The sequence below is a fragment of the Myotis myotis genome, unplaced genomic scaffold (genome assembly GCF_014108235.1).
Source record: "Myotis myotis isolate mMyoMyo1 unplaced genomic scaffold, mMyoMyo1.p scaffold_m19_p_2, whole genome shotgun sequence".
Classification (NCBI taxonomy): Eukaryota; Metazoa; Chordata; class Mammalia; order Chiroptera; family Vespertilionidae; genus Myotis; species Myotis myotis.
In genome coordinates, this window is record NW_023416324.1 from 159,919,791 (window position 1) to 159,941,042 (window position 21,252).

Sequence of the window (21,252 nt, forward strand, 5' to 3'; positions counted from 1 at the left end):
CCCCCTCCGCCTCTCCCTCACCCCCTCGCCTGCCTTCTGCTCTCCCCCAGCTGCAGTGGTGGAAACCCCACAGATTCTTCTGCAGCCTCGCATTTGACGTCTGAGTTGTCACTGAGCAAATGAGCATAGGCTGGGCCACAGTGCCGGGCCCTCCACAGTTAGCTCCAGTCCTGCCCAGGTCACAGGGGGCAGCAGGGAAACTGAATTTTAAAGCGGGTTTGCCCCGTGGACCCTGCCCTCCAGGAGCGGCCAGGCCTCGGGGAGAATAGTCTGAGTGGGCAGTGGGTTCTGAGAGGGGCCTGTGCACCAGGAAGAGTGAGGCCTGAGCCTGGGCCCCAGCCTTGGGGGGGCCTCTCCCCTGCTCAGCGCTTCCTCCTTTGTCATCCATCTCGGGGGGAGGTGGGGGGGCTGCAGCCCCTGGCCCAGCTCTCCCGTCCCACAGAGGACAAAGATGGAGTCTGGAAGGGGCGTGGCAGCAGGACATTGCCCCTCCTGAGCGCCTTTCATTCCTTTTTGCAGCTTCCTGAGGAGAAATCAGATTATATGCTGTCACTCTTCTGTTCTTGTCCCTTCTGTTTTACTGCAATAACCTCCACCTGCTCCTCCCTCTCCCTGTAAGTCCAGCCCTGTCTTAGGCCGGGGAAGGGTTCGATGCTGTGATAACACTGCCCTAATGAGCGGCCCATGTGTAGGGATGGTAAAAGGAACAAAGTGAGACTTCCCAGGAAGGGTGTCATTGGGGAGCGGCTTGTCTCCCTTGTGGGTGCTGAGAGGCAAGCAGGGACCCCAAAAAAGAAGCCAATGGGGAACAAGAGCCCCCCCTTGCCGCCCCCTCCCCAGGACCCTGGGGGCCAGCCAGCAGCTTTGCCCTGGTCCCCACCCCACCACCAGCAGGTGTGTGCTGTGCCCGCCCGGCCTGCCCTCCAGGAGCTGGCAGTCCATTGGTCCCTGTCCGAATCCAGACTTTGTTTCTTTGTTTCAATCTTATTCTCAAAGTAATATGGGATCTTTGTAGAAAATCTAGAAGGCATAGAGAAATATAAATGACTAAGGTAAAAAAGAAGAACAAACCTGTGATCCCATGATTCAGAGGAAACTGCATTTCTCTTTTTGGCATCATTCTTGCTAGTTTCTTTTATTTTTCCCTTGTCTTTAACTTTTATTTATTATATTTACATACAGTTAAATTGACTTTTCTGGCACCTGTAGAGCTTTGTATAACTATCATGCCATAAAATCCTTCATGCAATCACTTTTATTTTTTTAATTGCACAAATAGTTTAAGCATAATATTAATGATGTTTTCATTACTGGCAGTGCAAGGTTCAGGGGATACATTAGAACATAGTGCTCCCCACCCCATCTTCCTTCCCGGGCTGAGTGCTGTGAACCGTTGCTATATCTTTCTCCTTCTGTGCTTTTCCCTAAATAGTGGATCTTATTTTTTTTATGTAAATAGGGTCATTCCCCGTCCATTTTTCTGTGACTTGCTTTTTTTTCACTCACCAGCAGGTCTCAGAGATTTTCCCATGTAACCGTAGGTGTGGGCATATAAATCTATCTCAATCCGTTTAACCACTGAATAGCGTTTTATCATTTAGAGATGCTGTAAATTGCAAACTATTCCCCTGATGACAGACGGTTGTCTCCAGCCTTTCGCTGTTCAAGCATTGCAATGAACAAGTGTAAACATATGTATTTGGAAATATGACTAAATATTTATGACTGATTCTTGAAATTTGTGACGTTGCTGGGCCATGGGGTACGTGTGCCTGAGCTTTGATACCAGTAGATCCTGCCACCTCGCCCTCCAGGAAGGTGTCACACCCCTGACCGTGTGTGACAGAGCCTGCACCTTTGCCAGCGTGCATGCTGTTGGCCTTTTCTAGCCCTGCCAACCTGGGCAAAAGGGCCACTTGCCCGAAGCTCCCTGGACTCCAGGGAAGTCGGGCCTCTTTTCTTGTGATTATCAGCTTCCCTCACTTCTCCTGCGAGCCACCTGTTCATACCCTTTGCCCATTTTTCTAGTGGGTAGTTTGTTTGTTTTTCTTCTTGACCTAGAGCTCTGTGGTTAGGGCGATTAATCTTTATTTGTTATCCATGTTGCAGGTGTTCTCTGCTAGTCTGTTGCTTGCTTTAACGTTCCTTAGGGTGTGCCTTTCATTGTACAAAAGCTCTATGTTTTTAGTCGTTAAATAGTAGCTAGAATTTTTTTGAGCGCTTACTGTATGAATCAGGCATTGTTCTAAGCACTTTCCACATATTAACTCATTTCACCTTCATAACAAAACCTATGACTATATCAAGATTATCCCCATTTTACAGGTTAGGGAGGGGAGGCACCAGAAGGTTGAGGAACTCGCCAAAGGCCACGTAGCCAAAAAAGGGGAGCTGGGATTAAAAACCCTGCAGCCCGAGAGTCAGTCTTGGCACTGAGCCTTCCATAGCCTGCTTTTCCCATCCTGATCTCTGGGATTCATGGGCTGCTTTGGAAATCTACCCCCAAGATACAAAAATAGCACCCTGTATTTTGTTATAATATTTTTGCTTTTATATTTTGTTCTTTAATTCATCTGGATTTTTCATTTGCTTGTTGGGCCAGGTGGAAAGAAGGGCTTTCATTTTACTTCTTTAAGTCCCTTTTCCTGTGCATATCTTCTTTTTTCATTTTTCTTAACATTATCTTATACGTTCTCTCTTAATGTTATTTAAAAATGCTTTTTTGTACGTGCTTTTTGAGGTCACATACTATTCCATTGTAAAATGGCACCATAAATCACTTAACCAGCATCATTATGTTGAAGGTTGGAGTTGTTTACCGTATTTCCCCATTGTAAATCATGCTGCACAGAGCATTTCTATCATCAATATTTGTCCACATGTCAGATTATTTCCTTAGGATAGAAGCCTGGAAGAAAATACTTAAGTGCTTGTTATCTATGTTTTACACTAACATAAAGGAGGAAAAAAACCCTAACTCTTTCCTTGCACAAGAAGAGGGCTATGTGACGGGCGGAAGCATCCATCAGTGTGGGGTTTGCCCCAGAGTGTCTGTGAGTGTGCACAAGTCAGCTTTGGTGTGTATACAGCTGGAAGCCTCAAAAAAGCTCTCAGGTGTCTGGCTGCAGGGGGCTGGGCGGGGAGGGGGAGCAGGGACAACATTCACGGTGTTAAGACATCAATGTTTCTGCTCCCATAGGTAGCAGGAATGGGAATAGGAACATCCAGGCTCCTCTCGAATCTCAGGTCCCAGGCGGCTTCCCAAATTAATCTGGTCCCCTGGAAAATTCTGGGCCCAGGGTCCAGGAAAGTCTCCATGATAATAAAATCATAAGTGTAATTGAAGAGCATGGAGGCCAGAGGCATCTGAAGGCTTGGGGTTGATGGGAGGCCAACATTCCCACAGCCAGAGAAGAGTGTGATTGAGGCGTTGATGCGTAGCCTCTGTGCCAGGTCATGAAAATCAGCGTAAGTGCACTTACACAGATGATAAAAACCCAACAAGGAGTTTGGTGATAAAACTTAATGGCCTATCAAATCACAATCAGGACACTAAAACGCAGCGGGCCGGCGTGTAACCCTCCGCCTCGGGCTCTCCCGCCACCAGGATGTCCTGAAGGCCAGGCCCAGGAAGCTGGAGCTGGGGTCCAGGCCAGCACCGCCCATGACCCACAGCTCAGCTCCCCAGGACAGGCGGGTGCCAGCCAGCCCTTTCTCCTCTCGGGGCCTGGCCAGTCTCCTCATCATAAACTGTCTACAGAAGTTTATTGCTTCGCCTCAGTATTTTGTTCAGGGAGCAGAGGGAATTAATGCTAGAAGCAAAAATCACATGATATCAAGTCAATGCTAGGGTATGTGTGGGACACTTTAGAACAACATCCCTGGGTGCTAGAGATTTCCAGAGATGTGTTTTAGACCTGGTAAGAGCAGGGGAATGTATAAATGGTGCTGGGGAGGGGAAGTACCTGCACAGTAACTGCCTTGGTGGCCAGTTCTACTAAATAGAGGAGGTTTATCAAACTAGCAACTATTTGGGCATAAGACAGGACTTGCCCCAAAAGAATTTAGTCCAATTAAATCCTGTTACCACAAATGTAAGCCTGAACAATATAGCTATGAGGTTAATTCATTCACAAAGTGTGTGGAACACCGTCCTTAATAGCAGGGGTGTGGTGGTGAGCTGGACAGACAGGTAGGCCTGTCTGGTTGGGGGGATGGACAGGGAACAAGTAAGGCAGTGACTCCAGCTGTTTTGAGTCCAATTGAGAAAATAAATAGGACATTGGAAGAGATCATGATGGAGTGAGGCTTTTTTGGGTTATGTGTCCAGGGAATTTCTCTGCAGACGTGAAATTTGTACTGAAGCGTGATTGCAATAAAGGGGTGAGGCATGCAAAGACCTGGGGGAAGATCGTGTCCCAGGCACCAGCGTAAGAGCCCTGAGGTGAAGTGAGAGAACAGAAAGGGGGTCACGGCTGCAGAGCAGAGGGCAGGAGGGGGTTGAGATGGGAGGGGCCAGGTGGTGTGGGCTTGTGGCTGGGGTAAGGAGTTTGGATTTTAATGTACCTGCCATGGGAAAGGTTTAACCAGGGTTTTTGTTTGTTTGTTTTTAATCTGATTTCTGTTTTAAAAAGATGCCCTGGCTGCTCCTAAATATCAGAAGACAATAAGGCAGTACAGAATTCAGTGCCATAGAAATATGTGAATGAGCAGTATTTTGTGAATAGAAGAGAAATAGGTGGTTCGTTGGCGCTGAAGCTTCCCCAGTGGATTTGGCACGATTTCTTTGTCCTCCTTCTTTTCTCCCGGGCGCCCCTGGGAGCAGGGCCGAGCTGTCCTGCAGAGGTGGCGGCAGGGGACATCCCCAGAGCCTCCCTGCCATGGGAATGGTTTCTCTCGATTGTTCCCCACAGGGTGTGGACACTGTAAGAAAATGAAGCCAGAGTTTGAGAGTGCAGCGGAAGTCCTCCACGGAGAAGCAGACGTAAGCATCCTTCCCCTAACCTCCCCCCCACATTCTTGTCTGAAGAATCAGTGACATGAATCATTGCAATGGCTTTTCCCTGCCAGCTCTGCAGCAGCTCTCCCGGCCCCTGGAGATCTGTAGTACTTCCACGTTTCCGAGTCAGATGGGTGGGGCCCTACCAGGGATGGAGGGGTGCAGAGAGACTGGGGTTACATTCCCAAGCCTGTCCAGGTAGCTTCTGTCAGGTCATGGCCTTAAGGGGAAGCCCCAGGATTCTCCCTCTTTTCTCTGGGTCGCTGGCTATTGGGAACAGCCACAGTCTGTCTGCCCAGCCTGCTTGGTGGGCAGATTTAAAAGCCTCATCTCAGCCCATAAGGAGAAATGATGACCGTGCCAGTGTTTGGTCATTCCCTGGGGCCAGCCACCCCACAGTGAAGTCCCTGCAGGCCCGGGGGCAGGGGAGCAGGGGGCTGTCGTCTGGGCTCCTCTGTTCTGCCTGCACCGTGTCTGAGGCTGTCGTGCATGGTTGGCCTCTCCCCCATCCCAGAGCTCTGGTGTCCTTGCAGCTGTCGATGCCACTGTCAACAAGGCCCTGGCAGAAAGATTCCACATCTCCGAGTTCCCCACACTGAAGTACTTTAAGAACGGAGAGAAATATGCAGTGCCCGTGCTCAGAACGAAGAAGAACTTTATTGAGTGGATTCGAAAGTAAGTTTGATGGTCTTGGTAGTACATCCCGACTCCTGGCTGTCGGCCACCGGAGACGGCCTTGAGGAGGAGAATTAAACCTTAGCAGCTACTGCCCTTGGCTCAGGGCCACAAGCCAAGACCAATTTGACTTCCCCAATCCTAAAGCCACGTCTGGTGTGTTCACCACGGTCCTCACCCAGGAGGCCGCTGGTAGCCTTTCTGGATGCAGTTTTATCAGCTCCAGTAAGCCTTCTACTCTCTTTCTAGAGCCCCCCACCCCCTTTCCCAAGGTCTCGGCCCCAGGTGTCATCATCTGCACTTTGTCCCATCCCCTGTGAATGGATGAAGGAAACACACGGCTCTTCGTATGGAGAGCTGGACTCACTTGCACCCAGGTTCGCTGGTGGCTCACAGGACCTCCTCAGTGTCCACAGTGCAGCCCGGGCCATTCTGGGGCTGAGAATAAGATTTCAGAGAGCAAGTAGTTTATTTTCTCACACCTATGGAGACCAGAGGTTCAAGACCAGATGTCTCCAGGGTTAGTTTCTTCTGAGGCCTCTCTCCTTGGCCGTCTTCTCCCTGTGTCCTCACATGGTCTGTGTCTGTGCCCTCTTCTGTCTTAAAAGGATACCAGTAAGACTGGAGTAGGGCCCACCCCGTGACTTCATTTTAACTTAATTACCTCTATAGACCCTGCCTCCAAATGCAGTCACGTTCTGAGGTACTAGAGGTTAGGACTTCACTATGGGAACTTGGGGGGACACAGTCCCTCCCACAACAGTCAGGAAGTCCAGAGAACCTGAGTAGCCTTGCAGTTACAGGCCCAAGGACCCTCCAAATCACCCCAGGACTTAAGAACATACAGTTCTTAGCATTTCCCTGTCCTGTGAAGGACTAAATGAGCTGTCACACAGGTGCCCTGGGAAATGGAGGAAGCCTCGGGCCTTGCTTGAGAGGCAGGAATTGTTAGGACACAACTGAGGAGCCTTTCTGCGATCTACACCCCTCCCCCAACACACGTGCGCACGCACACACACATACACACACACCTTAAATATCCGAGACTATTTCCTCATTTCTGCTGAGGGCGAGATAAAGAAGACCATTTCCAGCCTCTGCAAGGTCCCTGGTCCATGTTATAATGATGCCCATTTGGGAACCAGTTAAAGTCACAAAGTGACACAAGAACTGCAAAACAGCAGCATCTGAATGGAGTTACTTTGTTAGGACCTTGAACCTCAGGCTTGGATATATGTCAGCATCACCTGGTGTTGAGGTGCTGATTTAAAGCGCAGATGCTGGGCTGCTGTCCTTGAAGCTTTGATTCAGGAAGTGTGAGTGGGACCTTCAGCCTCAGTGTTTTGAGAAACACCAGCTTACGCAGAATGGGAGCTTTGGGGCATTGCAGGGGATGAGACATAGAACCAGAGAGAGAGAGAGAGCTTCTGAAAGGTGAGGGTGGCCATGGGGTGTCAGGGTGCAGGGGCGAAGGAGAGAATGCAGGGGGCTGTGTCAGCACTGGGAGCAGACCAACCCCCCTCCCCCCCAGAGACACTTCTCAGCGAAGGGAGAGAGGACATGGCTGTAGAGAAGAGGGCAAGGGCAACAGAGGCTTTAAAAGACCCTGGAGATCTATCTGTACTTTTGAGAGGCAGGGGGAGGGAACCAGTGGACAGACAGAGAATGAGTAATTATAAACACCCACTATGCGCCAGTCACTTATCAGAGCATATAGACTCTCAGCCGCTGTTAGTTGCTTGGCTGGCTAGGTGCTTTACATGCACCCTCCGCTCTCTGTAAGGATCCCAGGAAGTAGGTATCATTGTACTCATTTAACAGAAAAGAAAATGGAAGCTCAGAGAAGGTTAGTAACTTGCCTAAGGTCACATTGTTGGTAAGTAACTGGATTTGAACCCAGACTCACTGACTGCACTCTTTGGCCCATGCTCTCTCCACCAGAACAAGGTTCAGGAACAGGAAGTAGTGGGCGGCCTTCAGGGTCCCAGAAGAAACAGGGGGCGGGAGGGGAGCCGGGTGGAGGAGCTGCTATGCCCATGGCCAGGAGTGAGGGCCCTTACCCGAGAGGCGGCCCTGCCCTGAAGGGGCTCAGCTCTTCCGCACCCTCACAGAGTGGCTTCACCTCAGGCTTTTCCGAGGGAATTGGGAATCTTTGCTGATGGTACAGATTTTTTCATGTTTAAACAGGTTTTAAATTAAACTTTAGAAAGGAAGCAAAGGGGTTTCTCTCATGCTCCCCTGAGTGGTGGGGGGGAGAGGGAGAGGGGTGGAAGCACTTGCCTGTACATGAGCCTCTCCTGATGACTGTGTCCCCTCCACCCCGGCTCCCTGCAGCCCCGAGGCCCCCCCACCCCCAGAGCCCACCTGGGAAGAGCAGCAGACCAGTGTGCTGCATCTGATGGGGGACAACTTCCGGGAGACCCTGAAGAAGAAGAAACACACCTTGGTCATGTTCTATGCCCCTTGTAAGTAGCTGGGGTGCTCACTGGGGGGTGAGAGAGGGGTGGACCAGACAGAACCACGAGGATGCCCCTGGGACCAGGGCACCCGCAGGTTGAGTCTGGGCTCACCTCTGCGGTAAGCAAGGCCCCCAGTTTCGTTCCAGGCTGCCCTTCAAATCCAGGGCCCCTTGTGTCAGTCAGCTGTCAGGTTCTCTCCCTCCTGGGAGCCTCCCTCACATCAGTCCTAAAGCCCTCCGCTGCTGGCTGTGGCAGGGATGTGCCATGTGAGTACTCCGTCTCCTCATGTTCCCGGGATCTTCCAGGCTGGCTGCCTCCCACCAGCCACTTCCTCCCGCTGCCCCTCGGCTCCCTCCATCCCTCCGGACACTGACTTCTTCAAACCTGGGAATTTGGCGTTACCTTCCCAGTGGCTTTGAAGCTGTGGTGAAGCAGCCACATTCGCTCCAGCTCCTGAGACCCTGCGCTTCCCTTTAAATCAAAGCTTAAGCTGAGCTGAGGAAGTGACACACCTGCTAACATGGGTGTTTGTGACCTCAGGTTTTATGTATTCCCATTTGGAAGTTAATTGATCCGTAAAAGGCCAGGCTCTTGAACGTCCCACTTTCCTGTCGCCCTTCTCTCCGCCAGGTTATGCCCAGCTTCATGGGGGGGGGGGGGGGGGGCCGGATAACAAAGCCGGGCTCTGCAGAAGCCAGCAGCTTGAGCTGGTCATAACCCTGCTGGGTGGCAGCCAGCCCTCCTGTTTGCTCCCCTCCTGTCCCCACTTGTCAAGTGTCAATCATCCACAGGGTCTCTCCTCAGCCCTCATTGTCTGGAAGGGGCTGCCTCCTGGGCCCAGCCTCAGACCCCGCCCTTAGGCGGCTAACGCATCTCGCTGGGGGGGGACTGTGCTCTGGGTTCCTTACACAGCTTGTCTCTGTCCTCACCTGTCCTTAGAGTGAGCCTGGAGGACTGGGGATTAAGAGGTTAGCGGCTTCCTTCCAGGCAGAGTGAGGGCGCAGAACGGAGTCCTGGGAGATTCAATGGGTGACTTGTTCGTGACAGCTGTTCTGCAGCCTGATGCTCCTTTTCTGTCACAGATTCAATTCAGAGAGTAGGGACTTTCTCAGCAGCAAGTGACATCCTGGCTATAGAAGTTGGAGTCCTTGACCAGCTCTGGGTGGACGTTAGAAAGACCAGGCTAAATACTTACCCCTGGAAGCACCCCTCTCACCCTGTGACTCTGGGGCAGGGACTCCTACCTTGTTGGGGTGCTAAGGACCTCCCTCAAATACCTGTGTGCTGAGTGAAGTCCTGGACCCAAAACACAAAGGAAGGAGGCGTGATCCCTGCCTGGCCTCAAGGGCCTCACAGTTCGCCCTGGCAAACTTTAAACATAGGGTGAGTCACTGAGGGACTCAACTTACGGCAAAGAGCTTGGTGCCTATAATCTCTGGACTCTGCTCCAGATTGAAGACATGTTAATCAGGGGGTTAAACAATATTGGGGGGAGGGGAACTATCCAAAGACAAACAAGCCTTTAACAATCTATAATAATAAAAGCGTAACATGCTAATTAGACTGGACGAAGCCAGGGCTGGGAGGGCCAAGGCAGCTGCTGCGGCGGGCGGGGGCCGAGCCCCTTGCACGAATTTCGTGCATCGGGTCTCTAGTTTTTAATAATAAAAATACCCAGTTTGGTACAGTGGATAGAGCATCATCCCTTGTACTCAAGCATCCTGGGTTCGATTCCAGTCAAGGGCATGTACCTCGGTTGCAGGTCGGGGGCATGTGGGAGGCAATCAATGGATGTATCTCTCTCACATTAATGTTTTTCTCTCTGTGGCTCTCCCCTTTCCACTCTCTTTAAAAATCAATGGAAAAATATCCTCAGGTGAGGATAAACAATAATAATTATATTATATATTTATTTATAATAGATATAGTCTATAGCAGCCGTGGGCAAACTACGGCCCGCTGGCCGGATCCGGCCCGTTTGATATGAATAAAACTAAAAAAAAAAAAAAGACCATACCCTTTTACGTAATGATGTTTACTTTGAATTTATATTAGTTCACACAAACACTCCATCCATGCTTTTGTTCCGGCCCTCCGGTCCAGTTTAAGAACCCATTGTGGCCCTCGAGTCAAAAAGTTTGCCCACCCCTGGTCTATAGTATATACCCATTCATATACAAAGACTAAATTCTACAAAAAGGTCAAACTCCTGATAGAGGTAGATATAAAATAAAAAGCAAAATCTGACCTCCAGCCCTAGCCGTCTTGGTTCAGTGGATAGAGCGTCGGCCTGCGGACTGAAGGGTCCCGGGTTCAATTCTGGCCAGGGGCACGTGCCTGGGTTGCGGGCTCAATCCCCAGTGGGGGTGTGCAGGAGGCAGCCAATCAATGGTTCTCTCTCATCATTGATGTTTCTATCTCTCTCTCCTTCTCCTTTCCTCTCTGAAACCAATAAAGAAGTATATATTTAAAAAAAAAAAAATCTGACCTCCATATCCCTCCCCCATCTCCTCCCTGCACATCCCCCTCACTACCCTCACCTCCCCAACTTCCACACAGATCCTCCTCCTGTTGTTTCACTGTTCTCCCCTAGGCCAAGCCCCATTTGCTCTGAATGGTCTGGCCACAGTGACTGCCCTTCTTAGGCCGGTGTGGCTGAGTCTCCAGAATTGGAATTCTGTTCTGTCCTCAGTCTTTGTTTCTCTCTCCTCTCTCTGGGAGACTTCTCTGATTTCCTGCTGTACAGCGGTGGTGCCTTTTTTAAAAGAATCCAGATCAAAAAAATTGTGCTTCTCTCGCCCATCTTTATGCCCTTTCTAAACCCGCCTCCCTTACAGCCATTCAATTGCTATGCTCTTTCTCTTGGATAATGAAAAGATTAGATGCAACAGGAGGCCATTAATCTGAGACTTAGAGACTTTAAATTGATGGTAATAGGAGTTTGCACTAGGCCGCCAGTTACCTTTATACTTTCCATAAGCAGAGAAGTTAGAAAGGAACAATTAGTGATACCAGATTTGGGGGAAGAGGGTAGCTTATTCCTGGCCAGCCTGATGCTATTAGCAGGCATCCAGGCCACTCATGAGGGACCTCTAGGTGACCTAGGGTGAACTTGGATAAGCCTTGTCCACCAGCACATACATTCAGCTCTATAAATGTTTTAAAAACTGTATACTGTCATGTCTTCATAATCTGAAATTTTCATGAATTTGAGCTATTCTTACCTCTGTTGAGTCACATTAGTGAAGTATTCCTGTATTTGCCATTGAGGCAATTTAAAAAACATCTATTAGTATCTGCCATGAGTTAGGCCGTGCTAGGCACTTCGTCTCATTTAGTTCTGATGTAACCCATAACCAGCCTAGCTTTCCTCTCTACTCCTGGGCCAGAGGATGGAAGATCCCTTTAAGCCTCCTCCCTATCACGGACCACACTGTGCTGGGGCCAGCTGGCCAGTCCACCAGCCAGGCCACAGGGGTGGTCCTGCCCATCTCGGGAGCCCTTCAAGTGCTGACTGCAGACTAAAGTGTAGCTTAGGCTTAATTTGGTTTCACAAAACCCTTTGAAATGCCAATCATTATTATCTTATTTTTAAAAGAGGGAAAGCAGATGAGCAGAGCCATTCTGTTCGCCACCTTGGCTCCCCCCAGGCCTAGTGCGGGCTGGAGGGCTGGCCCAGCTGTCTGTCAGGAAGTTGGCTGGAGCCAGGGCATCTTGCCTCTCCCACCTGTGTTTTGATGAGAATTAATTACCACCATCAGGGAGATCTTCCGCTGAAAGCATTTCGCTCTCGGCATGTGTTCAGTGTCTGGACAATGGTGGAAAGAGGAGGTGGGCTTGGGTTTTGATCTGCTGGTGCTGAGGGAAGGGCCAAGAAAGTGAGTCTGGGCAAGAGTGCCTGCATCTTCCCGGACTCTCCCCTCAGTGGATGCTGCCCTGGATTCACTGGGCTAGAAGGACAAAGTGGCCCTACACAGGTGCAGTCTATGTCTGAGATGCTGTCGTCAGAGCCTGAGGGGCTGTGTGCACGCCCCTGTCCCCTACAGGGCCGCTGGAGTCACAGGTCCTTGTCTACACTGGTGGGCCTCTTCCTGGGATTGGGAACCTAAGGACCCCGTGCAGCTTGTCCTCTTAGCCTGACCTTGGCTTTCCCGTTCCTGGATCCCAGGTTCAGATGGATTGTAGAGCGAAGGGTAGAAGGACAGCATGAGGACCAGGAGCTGGTTTGGCAGCTCGGTCTGGGGTGAGGGTAGAGGTTACTGAGAATGTGGAAGTGAGCCCCAAAGCGGAAATAGCAGGGGCTCAGGCAGCGTGGTTACTCCTGTGCCACCTCCACCTCCACCCCTTCCTTTCCTAGTCCTACTTTCTCAGTCATGAATTGGAGAGGTTTGCAAGAGAAGGGGGCTTTGTAACAGGCTCAGAGAATCCTGAGCACACATCACCTTCTAAAGCAGGGGTTCTCAACCTGTGGGTCGCGACCCCTTTGGGGGTCGAACGACCCTTTCACAGGGGTCGCCTAAGACCATCGGAAAACACATATATAATTACATATTGTTTTAGTGATGAATCACTATGCTTTAATTATGTTCAATTTGTAACAATGAAATTGGGGGTCAACACAACATGAGGAACTGCATTAGGAAGGTTGAGAACCACTGCTCTAAGGTAACTGTGGGATGGGAGGTCCTAGGCAGGCGTGGGCCTGCCGCTTGCACAGGGCACCGACAAAGCCCTCATGCCAACAGCAGACACACAGGATGGTGGTTTGAGGGGCAGGGTTGATACATGGGCCCTGACGGTCGGGTGTGCAGGTGGTGGGAGTCAGAGGAGCCCCACAGTCTATTAAGTGAGAGACACTCCCTGAAAGGCCTCTCTGGGGGTCCTGGGAAGGGCTTTGGCTCTGCAGCCTCCCCCCATGTGTAACACTCTCTCTCCCTCTCAACAGGGTGCCCGCACTGTAAGAAGGTCATTCCATACTTCACCTCCACTGCGAACGTCTTCAAAGATGACCGAAAGGTATGGGTGCTCCTCTTCATCTCTTGTCCTGCCTCCAACTTTGCCCGGTCTCCAATTCCCACACCTTCCTCCTTTCCATTCAGTCCCCTTCCCAGATAGGATCTGCTGAGACCTGGGGATCCTGGGAACCGGGACATTCTCTTTTCATAAGGCAGGATAGAGCTGCTGAATTTATGCTACAAAATCAACCAAAAGGGATACACTGAGCCATTGCAGCCCTTCCTTGGAGGAGAGGATAGAAGAGGGTTATCTGTTTATTTTTTTAGAGCTTGAACCTTTTTATAGTAGGATCTGTAGTCGTGCATTACTTATATAATCAAAAATACAAATAAAAAAATTCAACAAAAGTTGACTACAGGCAGCCAGGGCGGAGGAGAGCAGGCTCTGCCTACGGAGCCTCGTCAGTGGAAGGCTCCTGCAGCGGCTGACTGATGAAGCATAAAATTAACAAGCTAGACCTGCAGATTGGATTAGTGTTCGGGGAGTGGGGGCCCCCCAGGCATATCCCCCCAGCAGCTCCAGCAGGCAGGGCAGGACAAGCTACCACCTGCTGCCTGGTGAGGGTGGTGTGTGGCCCTGGGCCGAGGGGTTGTGTGGCCAGGAGAAGACCCTGGAACTCAGGATGGTGCGGCTTAGCTGCTGCTAACCTGTGTGACCTGGGAGAAGTCCATCAGCTCTCCAGGCTGTGAGTTCCCTCCTCTGTAAAGTTGGCATGCTGGTCTAGATGAACATGACCATTCCCAGCGTGGGACAACGTCATAGGAACCTGTCCCCTGGTGGGTCCCAGAAACGCACCCCCACACACCCAATCCAAGGTCATGCATCTCTGCCGTGGGGCCTCATCTTCCTTGTAGAAGCCTCAGGCTAAGTGGGGGCTGCTGGACACTGATGCCTGCCTGGATCACCTTGAGTCAGCCCTGCGAGAGGGGCAGTAACAGGATGGGGAGAGCTTAGAGCAGCGGTTCTCAACCGGTGGGTCACGACCCCTTTGGCGGTCGAACGACCCTTTCACAGGGGTCGCCTAAGACCATCCTGCATATCAGATATTTACATTACAATTCATAACAGTAGCAACATTACAGTTACGAAGTAGCAACAAAAATAATTTTATGGTTGGGTCACAACCTGAGGAACTATATTTAAAGGGCCAGAAGGTTGAGGACCACTGGCTTAGAGGGACAGCAAGTGAGAGGAAGCCAGGCTGGGGCACAGGCACATGTGTGGAGAGTGGGGACACACTGGGGACTCAGACCCCAGCACCCTGCCCTAGACTTAGGGAGTCCCATCGTCACCCACAAGTCCTGGCTGTGCCTTTGAAGGTACACCTCACCCCTCCCGTAGGGGGTATAGGACCAGAACCATTTTCTCCTGCTCTTGCCACTTGGCCTGCATTGAGAGGGACATGGCAGGAAGGGCTTCCCATCTCCCGTCGCCCGCACCACCTATCCCGTTTCTGCACTGAGGCCTGTGCATTCGTCAGGACGGCTGCTCCCGCTCTGGAGGGCCCATCCCTGCAGGGCACCCTCACTCTGGGCTTTGGGTTGTATGGGGAAGCCTTTGCTCTCCGGAGAGCAATCTGTGCTCTGGACACCGGAGCGTGGTGGGGGTATGAGGTCTCCCCCACTGCCCTACCCCCGGGTGGCTGCTTGGGTCTCCATGGCTCCAGGTCTGTGACAAGGCCAGGCTGACTGTGCCCACAGCCAGCCAAGGGCCAGCCCTCCTCTTCCCCTTTCCCCTCTACTGATGCACAGGAGCCCCATTTTCATGGTGACCCCTCCTTCTCTGAGACACTGATACACCTTTTGCTTAGTTGTCTTCACGCGGGCCAGTGATGTTGCTGGCCTTTTTCTGGGCTCATTCCCTCTGTCTCTCCTTCCAACTTCCTTTATTCCAAGCCAGAAATCCCCTCGTTTCAGAAGCACACGTAACCTCTCTGTGCCAGGCCGCTCCAGGCATGGGGCTCCTGGAGGTGGCTCTCAGTAACCTCAGGGAAGCATCTGTCTCTCTGGCTTGGGGGACCGATGTTACTAGTGCCCCATTGCTGGGCGCCATCCTAGAGCTATCAAATCAGACTCTTAGGGATGGTTCCAGGACTTGTGATTCATAACCGCTGGCTCTCGTGCTGACCACAGGCTGGCATTTGATGACCACGGGTCTGTCCAGCTCTCTCCTTCTACTCATGAGGGGCCAAGGCCCAGAGAGGAGCCGTGGAGTGCCCAGTGGGTTATTGCAGCCAGAACTGGGTCTTCTGACATCCACCTCTTAGCCGGAATTGTATTTTTTTTCCACCCAGAAGCTGGACCCTGTTTCTTCCCCAATCAATATGCAGCTGGTCGCTCACTTCCATTTTCATAGCCAAAGTCAATATTAGCTCCTGCAGAGATTTATTTTACTGAATCAATAAAGCCATGTGAGGCAGCTCATATTTTAGCTGGGGAGCCTCCACCCCTTCCCAGGAGCTTACTGGGGGACTTTAGCAGTGGGCAGGCTGAGGGGAGAAAGGGCTGCACACTGTTAGTGTTGGGATGGATGGCATTATGGCAGGGGCCATGGAGGACAGGGATCCGAGGTGCAAGGTTGGTGGACACAGGCAGAGGTCAGGGGACCACTGGGCTGCAAGGTGGGCCTCGTCTCACTGTGCATCAAGGTGTGCCCAGCCTGGTGGTGGAGCAGGGCTCGCAGTGCAGCTCTTGGCCAGGTATGAGGGTCATCCCAGGAGGCATCCCTTCCTCTGTGATGGGCTCAGAGGCTGCTGTGACTCTGTTGTATATAGTTCCCCTCACCCCATGTTTGCAAAACTGTCTGCCCATCAGAAGGAAAAGCTCTTTGAGGACAGGGACCTCATTTGTCCTTGAATTCCCTGCAGTCTTTACTCCTGAGACCTCTGTAAGTGTTGATTGAATCAAGGAACTATAACGTATTTGACATTTCTTGGGAGTACCTCACCCATTAATGCTTTATTTTTTTAAATATGTTTTTATTGATTTCAAAGAGGGAGAAGGAGAGAGATAGAAACATCAATGATGGCAGAGAATCATTGATAGGCTGCTTCCTACATGCCCTCTACTGGGGATCGAGCCCATAACCCGGGCATGTGCCCCAACCAGGAATTGAACCGTGACCTCCTGGTTCATAGGTTGACACTCAACCACTGAGTCATGCCAGCTGGGCCTCCCATTAATACTTTAAAAGCGTATGTCATGTAATCCTCACAGTAGCTTAATCAACTAGGTATTATTACCCTCCCATTCAAAGATCAACTCTTAGAGAGTTTAAGTGATTAGCCCAGAGTTACCCAGCTGGATAGAAGCAGAGTCAGAATCCAATAAACAGGAATTGTCAGAGTTCTCCCAGAAGCCAGTGGGGGCCTGGACTTGACTGCAGGGCTTGTATTTGGGAGGTGGTCTCAGGAAGCTGCTGAGGGAGGGGATAGAGGAAGGGAGAGCAGACGGAAGGAACCAGAGCAGGGCCATTAATGAACAGATTACCTCATGGGTAACTAGGCTGTTCCTGGAGAGACCTTGCCAGGAGGATATGTCCTTCAGCCCTGCCCATACTTCCTGCTCTCTGACAGTGGCAAGGGCTGGGCCAAGGGAACACGGCCGGGCACTGACAGCCAACTAACTACCAGGGAGCAGATCTGGAAGTTAGAGGTGTACGTTCAGTGCTGCGGGTGAGTTCGGTGCACATCCTGAGTGGGCGTGAAGGGGCAGGCGTTAGGCAGGTGAGGTTGGGAGGGATGAGAAAGGCTTGCTTGCTGCCTTCCTCCAAGAGTCCATGCCACTTCCTTCCGAGGGGGCCGCCCTCATCTCCCGTGGAAACTGAGTGTGGAGGAGCCTTTGCAGCTGGATGCCGCCCTCTGTGTGTGCGGCTGGCAGTGAGTTTAGGTGATTTCGAATGAGAACACATTTTTAATTTAGCAGATTTATAAAATCAGACACTACATTTCCCACAGCTCCAGGGCATGTATACAAATTAAATTTATAATTTAAAGTGGATGCAGGGAGAGCAGCAGCCCAGAGCAACGCTCATCAAACACTTTCACAGCATAGCGAGGAGCACTGGTCCCTGGCTGGGGGGCTGGACAGCTGCCCAGCCCTGGTGTAGGGTCTCCCTTGGGCGGGGCCCTTCCCTGCCTGCCCTGAGAAACAGAACCCAGAGCCGGCCAGAGGAGCATCTGTTTCATGTTTCTAAATAACCCAGAAAGCACTCGAGAGGGTGAGCTGGGTTCGGGAGCCTGCCGGGGCCGGCCTGCAGGTCCGGTGGATCGGGCTCCATGTGGATGCCAGGAATGGCAGGTTGGACCCGCCTGAAGGAGACAGCCGCCCTCTGCTCCAGCCAGGCGTTGCCTGTGAGAATGCAGGGCAAGTGCCATCAAATCTGGCTTTTAAGGAGAAGTTGGCGAGCCAAACTTTGATATAAAAATCTTTTGGCTCTTTTTCTAGGTTGGCAGCTAATTCAGATTTTTTTTTTTAATTCTCTGTGGGCCAAATAGAACAGGAATGAGAGCCAGATAGGGGTTGTGTGCAGTGAGTTTGCAAACTCTGCTCCATTAAGTTGTACTGTAGAGAAGGTTGTGTAGCCACAGAGGTAGCAAGCAGAGCAGGGTGAGGGCAGGTGAGGGAGGACAGGTGTGGCGCACTGGTGACCAGAGTGCAGGCCATACCTCCCTCTTCACCCAGTAAATGTGACTGTCGGTGGCCTGCTGGGCTCTCCAACCTGGAAAGGGAGCCTCCGTTCAAATGTCAGTGGCCAGCAGCCGAAGAACTGTGTGAGTGGTGGTTCTTCAACACTTCAAGCTGTGGTGATAGTTCAGTCTGGATTCCTTAATGGGCTCGGTTCTCAGAGACCCCGTGGTCATTCCTTTCTCAGGTTCTGGTGTGGGCTGGCCTCTATCTGGGTGCTCATCACGCAGCTGGTTGCCCACTCGTCACTCAGGGCTCAGGTCAGATGCTCTCTCCTCACGAAGGCCTCCTTGGCCATCTGGCAAAAGCAGCCCTTCTGGCTATTGTCCTATCGAATCGCCCTCTTTTAATTCCTCCAGAGCAGGCACTGGGCTCTAAAATGATCTCACTTATTATGTGTCTCTTGGCAGTGAGAGCAGCAGTCGCTCAGTGACTGAACTTTGTCAAGGTCAGCCTGGACCTGGCATCTAGAACACATGGCGGGACTTCGATCAAGGCCGCCTGGCCTCAGAATCCGTCCCCGCTCCCCTGCGATGCTTTTGTATCTCGTGTTGCCGTCACTGGGCCCTCTCCCCTCCTGCCCTGCTTTGTGACCCTGAACAGGGAAAACGTTCTGTGTGTCTGCCTTAGACTCTCTTGTTTTGAAAGAACAATAAATAATAAGGAAACACTACCCAGCTTGTGGAATTTGGGAACCTCTTTCTGACCCAGAACTCTGCTTGCTTTGGTCCTGCTGAACTTTTTTCTAGTTTCTGGACTGTGCCCTCCTGGCTGGAACCAACCTTCTTTCCTCCTCCTTCAGGCCTGGCTCGGATGGCAACCATGCACAGTGCCTTTGCTCCACACGCTGGCGCTCTCTTGGCGCCCGGGACCACCTCCACCCTACCCCCTAACTAGCTTTGGGAGTGTCTCTCTCTGACTCCCTTTATCTGAACAGACACTGAGCTTCTAGCGGGAACAGGGCTTGTGTATGGGGCCGATAGGAGTGAATATAACAACAGCCGGCATTCACTGACCACTAACTATGTGCCAGGGCCCTGTGCTGATGGGAATTGAGACACAGGAGGTGAGGTCATTTTCCTAAAGTATTAATATACAGCCAACCCAGGGTTTACACTTGAGAAACTGGACTGCAAAGCTCTTGTTCTTGCCCTAACTGGTTTGGCTCAGTGGATAGAGCGAGTGTCTGCCTGCAGACTAAGGGGTCCCAGGTTCGATTCCGATCAAGGGCATGTACCTTGGTTGCAGGTACATCCCCAGTGGGGGGTGTGCAGGAAGCAGCTGATTAATGTTTCTCTCTCATCGATGTTTCTAACTCTCTACCCCTCTCCCTTCCTCTCTGTAAAAAATCAATAAAATCTTTTTTAAAAATAAACAAAAAAAGCTCTTGTTCTTAACCTTGGAACTACACTGCCTCCCAAGCAGATGTTCAGGAATATTAGTTGGTAAATGAATGAATCCCACAGTGCCTCCTAGAAAGTATCATAAAACCTGTTGTGTTTACAACTGCTTTCACGTCAAGGTTTCCTTTGTGGTCATTATACAGACGTCTCCCTCGGTATCCTTGGGATCACCACACATCACTTCATTCCAGTGGGTTCAGCGTAGAGCTTAGCACGTGGCAAATTCAAGTTGCACTTTTTGAAACTTCCTGGGATTTTTCTTTGTTCAAATATTTTTGATTTGTAGTTGGTTGACCCCACAGATGCAAAACCTGCGGGTACAAATGGGCTGCGGTACTCTTGATTTTAAAAGGCAGTCTGAGGGCACTCCAAGCCGGGCCCTCAAACTTTACCCGGCTGTGGGAAATAGGAAACAGGCACCGCCAGGCTCCGGGGAGCTCCGGGCTGGGGGTGCTCTGGTGCAGCTCCTCCCTGCGGTTGGGGAAGGGCCACAGTGTGCGGAGGCCCAGGCCTCAGCTCCAGGACTGGAGACCCTGGGCTGACCCTCCCTCTCTCCCCTGTAGATCTGCTGCGCTGCTGTTGACTGCATCAAAGAGAAGAACCAGGACCTGTGTCAGCAGGAGGCCATCAAGGGCTACCCCACTTTCCACTACTACCACTATGGGAAGTTTGTAGAAAAATATGACAGCGATCGGACGGTGAGTTGGGGAGAGAAACCTGCCCAGAGCTCTTTGTGCTGATGGGCAGGGAAACAGCCACTGCGGGGCAGCAAAGGGAGGCCTCAAGGCTCAGCTGGCCCATCAGAGCTGAGAGGCAAGGGTCTGGGCCTGGCTGGAAGAGGGTCTCAGGGGGTTGTCATAGAAATCCTGTCTCCAGAGCCTGGGGGGCTGCCAAGGGGTGGGAGAGTTTCCTTGCCCGCTTCTCAGGGCTTCTCCGTAGACAAGCAGACCCACCCTGCATCACCAGCTGCCCCTTCGGGTTCTGCCAGTCTCTCTGCCCAGAAGAGTGAGTACACAGAGCGTCAGAGAAGGGCAGTGAGAGGGAGAATGACATCTGCATCAGGGGTTAAAATTCCTCTTTTCCTCCTCTGCTCCCCTTCCCCACAGGAATTGGGATTTACCAATTTTATTCGAACCCTCCGGGAGGGAGATCACGAGAGACTAGGGAAGAAGAAAGAAGAGTTGTAATTTCTGCCTCAGAGAAAGCCTTTCCATTGCACTGTGAATGATATCTGTTTTATTGTTCTTTCTGAATTTCCATGTGTCTGAAGACAAAGTTTTTTAGAGCCACGTATGGCCATTTTGTACAATTTTGAAATAAAATTAAACCAGTTGTTTGGTGCTGTGGGTTATTTCCTCGGAGCTTGTGCTAACAAAGAATGGATGCTCGTGTTCCCCCGTTCCACGTCCTCCAGGAGGTGAGAGCCACAACCCAGGGTAAGTGGGTGGCATGGGTGCTGGCCCCATTCAATCATTGAAGAGCAGAATAAGGAAGTCGGACCACAAAATGTCCTGTTGGACAATAACTAGTATTGAAAGGAAATACCTTAGCATGAGCAGGGAAAATGGGGTGCTGAAGCCAACGATGGGCAAGCATTAGCTTTTTCTGGGTCAGTGTGGTTTCAATCTTGGTGTGTTTTCCTGGAAATGTTTACATATTTCTCTTTCTCCAGCTATTTCTGTCTTCTCTCCCTTTTTCCAGCCCCTCAGTGGAGTGGAGGAGGGGACTTGGAAGCTGTTTGCTCTGCACCCTGCCTGGAAGGGGTGGAGTGGGGGACATGGTGGTATTCTCAGGGTGCAGATGTTGGATCTGTTAACCGGCTCGCCCCAAACCACAATCACATCCCACCTTCACACCATTCTCCGCGGACAGTTCCACCCCAGGCCCGCACTCTGTTCCAGTGCCTCACTGCCTCCTGCTTCTGTGACATCTCCCTAACCATCCCCAGTCCTGCTTTCTGCATCCCTGTGTGGCTAACACCAGCCCTGTGCCCAGCGATGCACCAGAGCCTGAGC

At 51.3% G+C, this 21,252-nt stretch overlaps 1 protein-coding gene across 3 annotated transcripts in view; it reads left to right on the top strand.

The window, feature by feature from the left end:
* The window catches only part of PDIA5 (protein disulfide isomerase family A member 5), an 84,869-nt gene extending 64,292 nt beyond the window's left edge, over positions 1–20,577 (top strand). For all 3 annotated transcript variants that reach the window (XM_036350192.1, XM_036350193.1, XM_036350194.1), the window contains 6 exons: positions 4,914–4,984; positions 5,514–5,674; positions 8,009–8,139; positions 13,079–13,149; positions 19,801–19,935; positions 20,344–20,577. In XM_036350192.1, coding sequence (XP_036206085.1) covers positions 4,914–4,984; positions 5,514–5,674; positions 8,009–8,139; positions 13,079–13,149; positions 19,801–19,935; positions 20,344–20,424 — 650 coding nt within the window. In that variant the 3' untranslated portion in view covers positions 20,425–20,577. The remainder of the gene's footprint in view (positions 1–4,913; positions 4,985–5,513; positions 5,675–8,008; positions 8,140–13,078; positions 13,150–19,800; positions 19,936–20,343) is intronic.
* The last annotated feature ends 675 nt before the right edge of the window (positions 20,578–21,252 follow it).